The following is a 13861-nucleotide window of genomic DNA, read 5'->3' as shown; positions in this document are numbered from 1 at the left end:
GTGGTGTAATCCCTCACGTTAACCATCCTGTGTTGTCCCATGTGGTGTAAAATCCCTCACGTTAACCACTCTGTGTTGTCCCATGTGGTGTAAAATCCATCACGTTAACCACTCTGTGTTGTCCCATGTGGTGTAAAATCCCTCACGTTAACCACTCTGTGTTGTCCCATGTGGTGTAATCCCTCACGTTAACCACCCTGTGTTGTCCCATGTGGTGTAAAATCCCACACGTTAACCACCCTGTGTTGTCCCATGTGGTGTAAAATCCCACACGTTAACCACTCTGTGTTGTCCCATGTGGTGTAAAATACCACACGTTAACCACCCTGTGTTGTCCCATGTGGTGTAAAATCCCACACGTTAACCACTCTGTGTTGTCCCATGTGGTGTAAAATCCCTCACGTTAACCACTCTGTGTTGTCCCATGTGGTGTAAAATCCCTCACGTTAACCACCCTGTGTTGTCCCATGTGGTGTAAAATCCCTCACGTTAACCACCCTGTGTTGTCCCATGTGGTGTAAAATCCCACACGTTAACCACCCTGTGTTGTCCCATGTGGTGTAAAATCCCTCACGTTAACCACTCTGTGTTGTCCCATGTGGTGTAAAATCCCTCACGTTAACCATCCTGTGTTGTCCCATGTGGTGTAAAATCCCTCATGTTAACCACTCTGTGTTGTCCCATGTGGTGTAAAATCCAACACGTTAACCACCCTGTGTTGTCCCATGTGGTGTAAAATCCCTCACGTTAACCACCCTGTGTTGTCCCATGTGGTGTAAAATCCCTCACGTTAACCACTCTGTGTTGTCCCATGTGGTGTAAAATCCCACACGTTAACCACTCTGTGTTGTCCCATGTGGTGTAAAATCCCTCACGTTAACCACCCTGTGTTGTCCCATGTGGTGTAAAATCCCTCACGTTAACCACCCTGTGTTGTCCCATGTGGTGTAAAATCCCTCACGTTAACCACCCTGTGTTGTCCCATGTGGTGTAAAATCCCTCACGTTAACCACCCTGTGTTGTCCCATGTGGTGTAAAATCCCTCACGTTATTACCCAAAATTATTTCAGATGATCAAACTGGCTTTATTAAAAATCGTTATTCTTTTTTTAACATTAGGAGATTGTTGAATATTGTTTATACTCCCTCACATGATACTTCAGAATGCGTGATTTCATTAGATGCGGAGAAAGCATTTGACAGAGTTGAATGGCCTTACTTATTTAATGTGTTGGAGAAGTTTAATTTTAGTCCGATATTTATATCATGGATTAAATTGATTTATCATACTCCAGTAGCCTCAGTGGTTACCAATAATCAAAGATCTCCCTTTTTTCGCCTATTTCGGGGCACTAGACAGGGATGTCCTCTTAGTCCATTACTATTTAACATTGCCTTAGAACCTTTGGCAATTGCCATCAGACAATCACAGGATATTTTGGGTATTAATCGTGGGACAGATATTCATAAGTTATCTTTGTATGCAGATGATTTATTACTATTCATTTCTAACCCGGAGAAATCCATCCCAGCAGTTTTATCATTATTGGCTCAATTTAGTGAGTTTTCTGGGTATAAGTTAAATCTTAATAAAAGTGAATTGTTTCCATTAAATAAACGGGTCCCAATTTATGGAAATTTACCTTTTAAATTAGTTAATGACTCTTTTACTTATTTAGGGATCAAAATCACAAAGAACCATAAAGATTTGTTTGGATTTAATTTTTTACCCTTAATTGATCAGATTAAAGGTTTGTTTACTAGGTGGTCACCTTTGTCTCTATCTCTAATAGGCAGGATTAATGCTATTAAGATGGTTATTTTACCTAAGTTTTTATATATTTTTCAAGCGATACCAATTTTTATCCCAAAATCTTTTTTTACTAATGTTGACTCTAAAATTTCTTCATATATATGGCAGTATAAAAATCCCAGGTTAGGTAAAAAATATTTACAGAAGACTAAAAAGGAAGGCGGGTTAGCATTACCTAATTTCAGATTTTACTATTGGGCAGCTAATATTAGATATTTGTTATGTTGGTTGAAAGATGGGGGTGGATCTTTTGGCCCTTGTTGGGTGAGTTTAGAAACTAAATCGGTATCAGCTTATGCTTTGGGTTCTATTTTAGGGACTTCTCTCCCTTTTGCTCTTTCTAAATTGCCGAAACGAATCGACAACCCGATAGTTAAACATACATTGCGTATATGGTTTCAATTTCGGAGATTTTTTGGGTTGACTCAATTCGTTTTAAATAGTCCTATTGTATCTAATTGTTTTTTTCACCCTTCCATTATAGATCAAGCTTATTCAGCTTGGAAAACTAAGGGATTACTAAGATTTTCTGATTTATTTTTAGATAATTGTTTCATGTCTTTTGAACAATTATCCAACAGATATAACTTGCCGAGATTTCATTTTTTTAGATATTTACAGATTAGACATTTTTTAAGTTCTGTACTCTCTACGTTTCCAAATTTTGTGCCTTCAGATACTTTGGAGAGTTTATTTGAATTAGACCCTTTTCAAAAAGGGCTTATTTCAAAACTTTATAATATAATTATGAAGATACGTTCAGAGCCCCTTTATAAGACTAAACAGGATTGGGAAAGAGAGCTTAGTTTTAGTATTTCTAGTGAGAATTGGGATAGAATTCTTCAATTAGTTAATACATCATCGTTATGTGCCAAACATTCACTAATACAATTTAAGGTTGTACATAGGGCCCATATGTCCAAGGATAAATTAGCTCATTTTTACTCTCATATAAGTCCTATTTGTGATAGATGTCATTCTGAAATTGCGTCTTTAACTCACATGTTTTGGTCGTGTTCATTTTTGGAGAAATATTGGAAAGATATTTTTGATATTATATCTGCGGTTTTGAATATTGATTTACAACCTCATCCTATTACCGCAATTTTTGGTTTACCAATGTTAGATTCACAGCATTTATCTTCTTCAGCCCGTCGAATGATTGCATTTCTAACTTTGATGGCTAGAAGATCTATATTGTTGAATTGGAAAGAAATTGATCCTCCCACTGTATTTAATTGGTTCTCTCAAACTATGTTATGTTTAAATTTAGAAAAAATTAGAAGTGGTACTTTTGAGACTTCTATTAAATTTGAAAAGTTATGGAGACCATTTATTCAACATTTTCATATGATGTAATATGACCCTTTGCCAAGTACATTTGATTTCCCAGCTTTTAGCTTATGGATTTTGAGAGGACCGGAAGTGACGGCATTGATGAATACTTATTTTTGTGAGATATTATAAACAGCCCACTTTTTTTTTTCCTTCTCTTTTGTTTGTTTTTTTTTCTTTTATATTACTTATTAGCTATAGTTATTAGATTAGATTAGTTAGTTCTGCATTATATAAATTTTTTTTTGTTTTTTTTTCTTTCTTTTTTCTGTTTTTTTTATATTATACATTATGAAATATTTAGATTTACTATGTCCATACATATATCTTATGGCTTATGTCTTGGTAAACTCATTTATATTGTAACTATTATGTATGTTTTTTTTATATGTAATGGAATGTGTATGTTGGTAATTTCTTTATCAATATATCATCTGTATTCTGTCCATATTATTAATATTAATAAAAAGATTTAGAAAGAAAGAAAGAAAGAAAGAAAGAAAATCCCTCACGTTAACCACTCTGTGTTGTCCCATGTGGTGTAAAATCCCTCACGTTAACCACCCTGTGTTGTCCCATGTGGTGTAAAATCCCTCACGTTAACCACCCTGTGCTGTCCCATGTGGTGTAAAATCCCTCACGTTAACCATCCTGTGTTGTCCCATGTGGTGTAAAATCCCTCACGTTAACCACCCTGTGGTGTCCCATGTGGTGTAAAATCCCTCACGTTAACCACCCTGTGCTGTCCCATGTGGTGTAAAATCCCTCACGTTAACCACCCTGTGCTGTCCCATGTGGTGTAAAATCCCTCACGTTAACCATCCTGTGTTGTCCCATGTGGTGTAAAATCCCTCACGTTAACCACCCTGTGTTGTCCCATGTGGTGTAAAATCCCTCACGTTAACCACCCTGTGTTGTCCCATGTGGTGTAAAATCCCTCACGTTAACCACCCTGTGTTGTCCCATGTGGTGTAAAATCCCTCACGTTAACCACCCTGTGTTGTCCCATGTGGTGTAAAATCCCTCACGTTAACCACCCTGTGTTGTCCCATGTGGTGTAAAATCCCTCACGTTAACCACCCTGTGTTGTCCCATGTGGTGTAAAATCCCTCACGTTAACCACCCTGTGTTGTCCCATGTGGTGTAAAATCCAACACGTTAACCACTCTGTGTTGTCCCATGTGGTATAAAATCCCTCACGTTAACCACCCTGTGTTGTCCCATGTGGTGTAAAATCCAACACGTTAACCACCCTGTGTTGTCCCATGTGGTGTAAAATCCCTCACGTTAACCACCCTGTGTTGTCCCATGTGGTGTAATCCCTCACGTTAACCACCCTGTGTTGTCCCATGTGGTATAAAATCCCTCACGTTAACCACCCTGTGTTGTCCCATGTGGTGTAATCCCTCACGTTAACCACCCTGTGTTGTCCCATGTGGTGTAAAATCCCTCACGTTAACCACCCTGTATTGTCCCATGTGGTGTAAAATCCCACACGTTAACCACTCTGTGTTGTCCCATGTGGTGTAAAATCCCACACGTTAACCACCCTGTGTTGTCCCATGTGGTGTAAAATCCCACACGTTAACCATCCTGTGTTGTCCCATGTGGTGTAATCCCTCACGTTAACCACCCTGTGTTGTCCCATGTGGTGTAATCCCTCACGTTAACCACCCTGTGTTGTCCCATGTGGTGTAATCCCTCATGTTAACCACCCTGTGTTGTCCCATGTGGTGTAATCCCTCACGTTAACCACCCTGTGTTGTCCCATGTGGTGTAAAATCCCTCACGTTAACCATCCTGTGTTGTCCCATGTGGTGTAATCCCTCACGTTAACCATCCTGTGTTGTCCCATGTGGTGTAAAATCCCTCACGTTAACCACCCTGTGTTGTCCCATGTGGTGTAATCCCTCACGTTAACCACCCTGTGTTGTCCCATGTGGTGTAAATTCCCTCCCATTACCATCCTGTGCAGTCTCACTTGGTGTGACATCCCACACATTACCGCCCTGTGTTGTCCTTAACCTGAGACTGTGGCAGCTCATTCCAAATCAAAACTAACCCCATTCCTATCCATAGGTTATATTCCCTGTATCTTGTCAAAACTTAGCAGTATTTTATAAACTACAAGGGGATGCCTGTCTTTGATCTAAACTGAAGTTCATGCTGAAATGGTCAACCCAGTCTCTACTCATGCAAAACCCCTGCCATATCACCAAATTTCTAAGCACAAATTCTTTTACTACTAAAACCAATGTTTTCACTTGACATAACCCTCGTTAGGAAGGTGCACCTAGTCCGAAGTGTTTCATGTGCCTTGTAAATCGTCCTGTTCTTTGATCTGCTCACTCCCCTCCTGCCTAACATGAGATGCACACCAGTTTTCCTTTCCTTCTCTAGGGTGGAAGGCATCCACAGTCCAAAGGGTGACAAGGATGCAGCAGACAGTGACCTTCGTAATTCTAGTAACCAGGTTTGACCCTTACAGTGCACAGCTTGCATGTTCTGGCAGCCACTACACTTCCTTCGCGTTCTCTAGTTTCCTTTCCGATGCCTACAGCATGCTAGTTGCTAGGTTACTCGGCTACTGTACATTACTCCCAGGATTCAGTATGAAAGAGAGTGGGAACGGAATATGGGATTACTCAGTGAGTTGGCCCAGGGCAGCACGGCTTGCACAACATTTTACAGTATAAATGATCCAGGTTCAATTCCCACCGCTGTTTGTACGGTCTCCCCGTGACCGCATAGTTTCCTCCGGGTGCTCCAACTTCCTCCCGCAGTCTAAAGGCCTACGAGTTGGTAGGTTTATTGGTCATTGTAAGTTGTCCGTGATTAGGTTAGGGTTAAATCGGGGGTTATTGGGTGGCACAGCTCGAAGGGCCAGAAGGACCTGTTACGCACTGTATCTCAATCAATCAATAAAAGATTCATGGCAGACTGAATGGCCCCATTCTATAGAAAAAAATATAAAATAAAATGAAATATATGGTCTTCTACTAAAGTCCTGGTCCTGCCATTTTAAAATACAGCTGTTCCCCGCTTTATGAAAGTTCACTTTACGCCACTTCGCTTTTACAAAAGCCCTACGTTAGTACCTGTTTTCGCTAACCGAAAGAAACCTGAAGAGAATTTTCGCTTTTACAATAAAAGTCGCCTGCTTTTAACTTGTGTTTACCCCGAGAAAGACTACCATGACAGTGAAGACTTGTGCGGGCAGGTGTGTGCACATGCGTGTGCGATTTTTTTCTACAAATCGGTTTTGGCTATATCTTCCCGATTCTGGTAATTGAAACTACACTGTACATACATTATTTCTACTTCATATAGTTATGTATCATATCATTTCTGCTTTTACTATATGTAAGTGCTATTTGGTATGATTTAGGAGGTTATATTTTGGGTCTGGGAACTCTCAAAATTTTTTCCCAAATAAATTAATGGTATTTGCTTCTTCACTTTACGCCATTTCGGCTTACAAAAGGTTTCATAGGAATGCTCTACCTTCGGATAGTGGGGGAAGCCTGTACAGTATAGGCACCATTGTCCTCCACACTTCCTTCCTCCTCCCAACTCTGAAAACAAATTCTACCGGAGAATAATCAGAATAGGGGCCACAAGGTCTTTTGGATGGACAAATGTAATCACAAGGCTGCAGCAAACCGCACAAAATGTTGGAGGAACTCTGCAATTCTGGCAGCATCTATTGAGGGGAATAAAGAGTTGACGTTTCAAGTCAAGACCCTTCCTGGTAACTCTTGATTTCCCCTTCATAGAAGCTGCCCGACCTGCCGAATTCCTTCAGCATTTTTTTTACATGCCAGCATCTGCAGAATCTGTCAAGGCAGCAACCCAGTGGACAACTACAGAGCTTTCTAGTGCTGGCAATATCAAAATGCAGTGATCACTCTGGTAGGTACCTGGACATCTAGCAGCCTGCTCCAATTAGGTCTGAGGAAGAAGAGGATTCCATCCTTGGCTCCTGGTAGTTGGACGTTGTTGATCAGTAGGATCATTAAGATGAGGTACGGAAAAATAGCCGTAAAATACACAACCTAGGAAGATAGAGGATAGAATAGGTTGGTTCTAACCTGATTCACAACAGGGTCCTACACTAATAATAAAAACACTTAATATCCTTTTACATTCATCATCATTATGTGCCATGTCAAGTGACATAGGCGATCATGGTCTCATGACCATGGATGTTTTTGGCAAATTTTTCTGAAGTGGTTTACCTTTACCCTCTTCTGGACAGTGTCTTTACAAGATGGGTGACCCCAGCCATTATCAATACTCTTCAGAGATTGCCTGGTGTCAGTGGTCACATAACCAGGACTTGTGAAGTGCACCACCTGCTCCCATGGCTTCATGTGACCCTGATTCTGGGGGTGGGGGGGTGTAAGCAGGAGCTACACCTTGCCCAAGGATGACCTGCAGGCTAGCGAAGGGAAGGACCTCCTTTGGTAGAGACACATCTTCACCCCATTATACATTCCACAGTATTTAACAATTAGATTTAGTTCAACGAACTAAATTGAATACTACTGGCAACACACACAAAATGCTGGAGGAACTCAGAAGCGCAGGCAGCATTTATGGAAAAGAGTACAGTTGATGTTTCAGGCTAGTCCTGCTGAAGGCTCTTGGCCTGAAACATCAACTGTAATCTTTTCCATGGATATTTCCTGGCCTGCTGAGTTCCTCCAGCATTGTGCGTGTTGCTTGGACTTCAAGAATCTGCATATTTTCTCATTTGTGGTTGAGCACTACTGGTTTGGTATGTGATATTCTACGTGTTATTTGCTTGCTTTTTGCTGTTGCTGTAATTTGTTTTTTTTTCTCTGCATGTTGGCTTTTCCTGAACAGGTTCCATGGCGTTTTTTTGTTTTGTGGCTGCCTGTGGGAGGAGGAATCTCAAGGTTGTACTCTGTGTACGTACTTGGACAATGAATCTCTGAAAGGTTGAGATTAGATTTTTTTTTGTATAATAAAATGATCACATTTCAATGTTATGATTTAATTTAATTTACATGAATATAGGATAATGAGATTACAAGTGTGATTCAAATATAATGTGTTCAATAATATTTAATCATTTTCTTTGACTTGTATATCTTATTGTAATCTGTATTCTTCTACATAGAAAATTAATAAAAATATTGAAGGAGAGTCTCTGAATGGTAGGGTCATTCCCTGTTGTGCAAAATGTTGCTCTGCCAGCATGCGAGAATATTCATTCAGTGACTGTAGAACGACTGTTCAGTCCATATTCCTGACACAGGAGGTTCCTCTAAAGGAGGAGGAGATGGTGGCTGGAAGCAGACAAATTCCAAAGGAGAGTAGGGTAAATGAAGCCAAAGATTAACGTTGCTCCCTCTCCTGAAGGGCCAGCCAGTTTACTCAGTGAACAAGTATGTTGGGAACACGAGGAAGCATCCACGATCAGGGTCTTAGTCTGTGCTGTGCTAGCTGCCGCAGGAAAGGGCACATTTGCAGCACCAACGCTTTACAGCACCAGCGACCCAGGTTCAATTCCCACTACTACCCGTATGGAGTTTTGCATGCTCTCCCCGTGACCGCATGGGTTTCTTCTGAGTGCTCTGGTTTCCTCCCACAGTCCAATGACGGCTGATAGGTTAATTGGTCATTGTATATTGTTCTAGGATTAAATGGGGGGATTGCTGGGCAGAGTGACTCAAAAGGCCGAAGGGTCTGTTCTGCACTGTACCTCAATTTTAAAATAATTTGGTCTGAAACCAGTTTCAACAGTTCCTAGGGATGCTAACGGATGAATTTTCTTCAAGGGCTGTTCCTATCCCAACACGGATCTTCAGACATTGCTTGAACCCTCTCAAGATGAAGATTGTCCAGAAGCTCGAACAGCAGCTTTCCTGAGAGTTGTCATCCCAGGTGACCTGCCCCCCCCCAAGGTCACACAGCACGCAACCACAGACCACTTTGGGGAAGGGCTGGAGTTAGCTAACCAGGATGTTAAGCAGGTCATGAAGATGATTCAACATAACCTCATGTTAAAAAGTCAGTCAATGGGAAATGATGTTTCCTGAAAAAACACTTTAGATGAATACATTTTTACCAAGTAAGCATCAGTAACACTAATATGCTCATTTCCATACAAATTTGGAATATTTGGGGATCGTACAATTTAATGAGTTAAAAAAATTGCAACTTTCTGCCAATTTTATTAGGAGTTTGCTGTGGTGTGTTGACTTAACATGGAACACAAAAAAACACCATCATTACGTGCCAGGTCGCATGACATGAGTGATCACAGTCTCAGGACCATGATTGTGCTTGGCAAATTCTTCTTACAGAAGTGGTTTGGGCATTGCCTTCTTCTGAATAGTGTCTTTACAAGGCCACAGGCATTATCAATACCCTTCAGCGATTGTCTGCCTGGTGTCAGTGGTCGCATAACCAGGACTTGAGATCTGCACCGGCTGCTCATACGACCGTCCACCACTGGCTCCCGTGGCTTCACGGGACCATGATCAAGGGGGGTGGGGTGGGCTAAGCAGGTGCTACACCTTACCCAGGGGAGACATGCAGGCTAGCAGAGGGAAGGACCGTCTCACATCTCCTTTCGAAGAGACCTTGCCACCCAACAACAGCAACATTCCACTTATAAAGAATAAATAATTATATAAAAATAAAGTGAGAAGGATGGGTATGGTATAAAATGTGTATAAACACCAGCAAGTATTTACAGTGTAAACAGCGTTAAACAGAGTATTTTAAAGTGTTTACACTGCTGTGACTGAGGTAACTGTTAAACGAGAGTGAGGGAGCCAACTAGAATATTTGATCAGATTAACTACCTTTTAAGATGGGGGTGAGGTTTTAGCCTGATAGCACTCTCCTGAGGGGAGCTTGTGGGAAAAAACACTTTGCAGGTTAGGTAGTATGGGTAATGATCTTTCCTGACTGCATCATTGTCCCGGAGGTATCCAAGTCCGACAGTGATGGCAGACTGCAGTCCTGACAGCTGGCTTAAGTTTTCATACGTTGCGAGAAGATGCTGCACCAAACCAGACAGTAACGGCTGGCCTGTTGACATTATTTACCTCTGTGCTATTTAAGCCCTTGTTTATATAACGAAGCTGGTCACACAGTAGAGTCAAATTAGACATGGGACGATGGACTTTCACCTGGCGTTCAAATAAAGGATCACTACTTTCCGTGAAATATTCACTTGCAAGCTTTTAAGTTGAAACAATTCCATTCCCTTTAGTCCTTTCTCACCTTTCCAGTTGATTTCACTCCTTTGAATATACAGAAATAAACAATGATCCAAGCCAGGAGGAGGAGACCAAACAAGTTCCAGCGGATGCTGCCAATCTCTTCAATCCCATTACTCATCTCCAGCAATCTGTAACTGTGAATGTGTGGAGCTTTTAGTTAATTCTGTGGCATTCATTTTAACATGTGACAGCATATTTATTGTTCAGGACGTTGTGATGAACTACCCTACCACAGAGACAGAATAGGAAACTGTGTCACACTTCACACACAATAAACACCATCTAGGAAATACATGCCACTATTTTAGGAGTTACAGTGGAATTCTGCCATACACGACCTTAAGAGTTCGATGACAAAACAACATCTTAACCCCACTTTAAACTCCATGGCCTTCAGCACCTTGATAACGAGGCTCAAAGCAAGCTTCTGATACAAACACCAAACAAATATCCTCTGCCTGGAGATCTTGTAGCCAGAAGGATTCACTATTAAATTCTCCTACTTTAGGTAATTCCCTCTCATACCTTGGGTGGTAGAGTGCATTTCTGTCTCTACCAAAGGAGGTGTAAGGCACTGCTTCCCTCTGGTAGCCTGCAGGTCACCTCGTAGAAAGACAATAAACAGGCAAAACAAGTAATATCGATCATCTCTGACAGAGGGACTGAATTATAGGGAGAGGCAAGTTTTCACAAATATGGAATGTGGAATATCTATGGAATGAGATGCCAGAGAAAGGTACAATTTATTTATTTGAGATACAGTGTGGAACAGGCCTTGCTGGCCCTGTGAGCCACATCACCCAGCTAAATCCTGCCCTGTCCATTTACAGTTAGCCTACCAACCAGTAGGTCTCTGGACTGTGGGAGGAAACCCACGCTATCACACAGAGAACATACAAACTCCTTGCAGGCAATGGCAGGAATTGAACCCGGGTCGCCCATACTGTTAACCATCATGCTAACCACTACGCTACAGTGCAACCCCCAACTTATAGGAAACTCATGGTCAGGGACACAGATAGGAAAGGTTAAGAGCAGGGCTTCTCAACACTTTTTATGCCACGGACCCCTACCATCAACTGAGTGGATTCCAAATTGGGATCCCCTGGGTTTAGAGGGATATGGGCCAATGCTCGCAAATGGGACTAGTTTGAATGGCACAGATTAAGTTAGGCTGAAGGTCAAGCAATAGCAGGGACAATGAGCTGGTACAATTACCAAAGAGTAACTAGACAGATCATAGATGGCACTATAACTGTCCAGAGTATTTGCAAATAACATGGGATAGAAAGTCACCAATCCAAATTTGTAAATCACACAATTATAATAAATTTTTAAAGTTATTGAAAGATTACACAACTGGCCAAAACAGATCTCAATGTAAGTAAAAGTAGGTTATCCACTTTGGATTTATCAGGATCAGGTTTAATATCACCGGCATATCTTGTGAAATTCATAGTTATGCAGCAGCAGTACATTGCAATACATTATGATAAAAACTAAATTACAGTAAATTTATATTATATATATTAAACTAGTTAAATTAAATAAGTGATGTAAAAAGAGGGAAAAAAAAGTAGTGAGGTAGTGTTCACGGCAGAGGGAAGCTGTTCTTGAATTGTTAAGCCTGGAAGGAACTGTACTCTGTCCAAGTGTCCATGTACATTAATTATTGAAATAAAAGAAAACCTTTCCCCTTTTATTGTGCTTTAGTGCCCTGTACCGTTGAAAGTCCTATTCTATTAGCCTTTCTGATTATTAAGAATCGAGCACAGAAAGTAATCAATGCAGGCAGGAATATCATGGTTCAGAAAATAAAGTTCCTGTTGATTCTAGGTTAATTGTTAACTTTTAAATTGGAGATTGATAACCATAGTCATTGTAACAATAAGACAGATATATGGATATAGGTCACAGAGTTATAACTACTTCACTGAATAATGGAAGTGCGAAGGTCTAAATTCTCAGTCTCTTTCTATGCTTCTGCAATGGGGTTCGCCACCAGGGGTCTGTGGACCCCTTGATAATGGTACTGGTCCCTGTTCTACGTGAAGCTTATACACATGCAACTTGCATGTGTGTATCCAATGCAAAACAGTCATCAAGTCATCTGAATGGAATGAGCTTCCTGTAGAAGTAGTAGAAGCCAGTTCAGTTGTGTCATTTAAGGTAAAATTGGATAGGTATATGGACAGGAAAGGAGTGGAGGGTTATGGGCTGAGTGCGGGTAGGTGGGACTAGGTGAGATTAAGAGTTCGGCATGGACTAGGAGGGCCGAGATGGCCTGTTTCCGTGCTGTGAATGTTATATGGTTAAGATGTCAGATTCATGGAGCAAAACTGCACGGAACAGTCCCTGTGGCCCACCAAGTTCTTGTCGAACAGTCATGGAAGTGGGAAATCGTACTGGAGATTTGCCATTCCAGAACCTTCCGAACATCCACAATGCTATTCTTAGAAGTCAAGTGTTAAGAAGACAGATATAAGGAAGACAAGAAACAATTGGAAAAACATAACTATTGGCGATATCCTGATTTAGGGGAAACAACATTGCAGGCTTGTAAGGAAGTCAGAAATGTCTCTAAACAACTTTGAGACTAATGCTGGTGCCTTGATGGCAGACACTTGGGTGGGGTGAATGAAAAGAAGAAAGGAAAGTTGAAGCAAGGGTCACTCCCATGTTGGATATTTATTCAGCAGATACATTATAATGAAAGACACACTCATAATTGGAACTACACATCTTACCATAGTCAAACAGTTCCTTTTTTCCCTACTTTAACATTTCTGTGTTGTACTTACTCAAAAAATTGTTGACTGGCAGATTTGAGGTAGGTGGCATTCCCAGGAAATCCATTGGAGCAATTTTCCACCACGTTCCATGTATTGTTGCAGCTTTGCCAGGGCAGTGTTGATTGAAAGGAGTTGAAGAGGTAGTACAGAGCCCAGGTGATAATAACATTGTAATAAGTACAGAGCAAGAATGAAATGACAACTGTCGCCACGCCGACACCTGCACAACATTAGAGAGAAGGTCATTAACAAGAATGGCACGTTGAACACTTGAGTCATGGTGAGCTTTAAGTTCCAATACGAAGCCTTGCTCATGGATGAAAATCAACTTCATTAACCACATGAGGACTGCGTGGCTTCTCCACACCTAAATATGTTGTTAGTGGAAAGCAGTACAGGTAACAAACACTCCAAATGAAAGCTCTCCTCCCCCTTTTCCACCAATGGCGGATGATGAAAGGAGATAAAATAATTTAGACAATGCTTTTGAAATGTCTGTTTGGTCTTCTTTTCTCTCATGCTCAACTGTCCTTGTCCAAAGGCAATCTGTTCAGAGGTTCTCTACTGAAAGGAAGTGGATAATTGTAAATTTTAGTGAGTCTAGTTCAAGTTATCATCATCGAATGACAGCTTCGGATAGGTCCAACTGCACTGTGCTT

General features: G+C 41.0%; 1 protein-coding gene across 5 annotated transcripts in view; it reads right to left on the bottom strand.

Annotated features, from left to right (window-relative positions):
* The window catches only part of LOC132404009 (sodium- and chloride-dependent GABA transporter ine-like), a 78180-nt gene that overhangs the window by 26294 nt on the left and 38025 nt on the right, over positions 1-13861 (bottom strand). For all 5 annotated transcript variants that reach the window (XM_059987946.1, XM_059987945.1, XM_059987947.1 and 2 more), the window contains exons 3-5: positions 13212-13422; positions 10412-10544; positions 7069-7203 (exon numbers count right to left, since the gene is read on the bottom strand). In XM_059987946.1, the coding sequence (XP_059843929.1) occupies positions 7069-7203; positions 10412-10544; positions 13212-13422 (479 nt within the window). The remainder of the gene's footprint in view (positions 1-7068; positions 7204-10411; positions 10545-13211; positions 13423-13861) is intronic.

The sequence above is a fragment of the Hypanus sabinus genome, chromosome 13, assembly GCF_030144855.1.
Source record: "Hypanus sabinus isolate sHypSab1 chromosome 13, sHypSab1.hap1, whole genome shotgun sequence".
Taxonomy (NCBI): Eukaryota; Metazoa; Chordata; class Chondrichthyes; order Myliobatiformes; family Dasyatidae; genus Hypanus; species Hypanus sabinus.
This window is presented reverse-complemented; position numbering and strand designations above follow the sequence as displayed.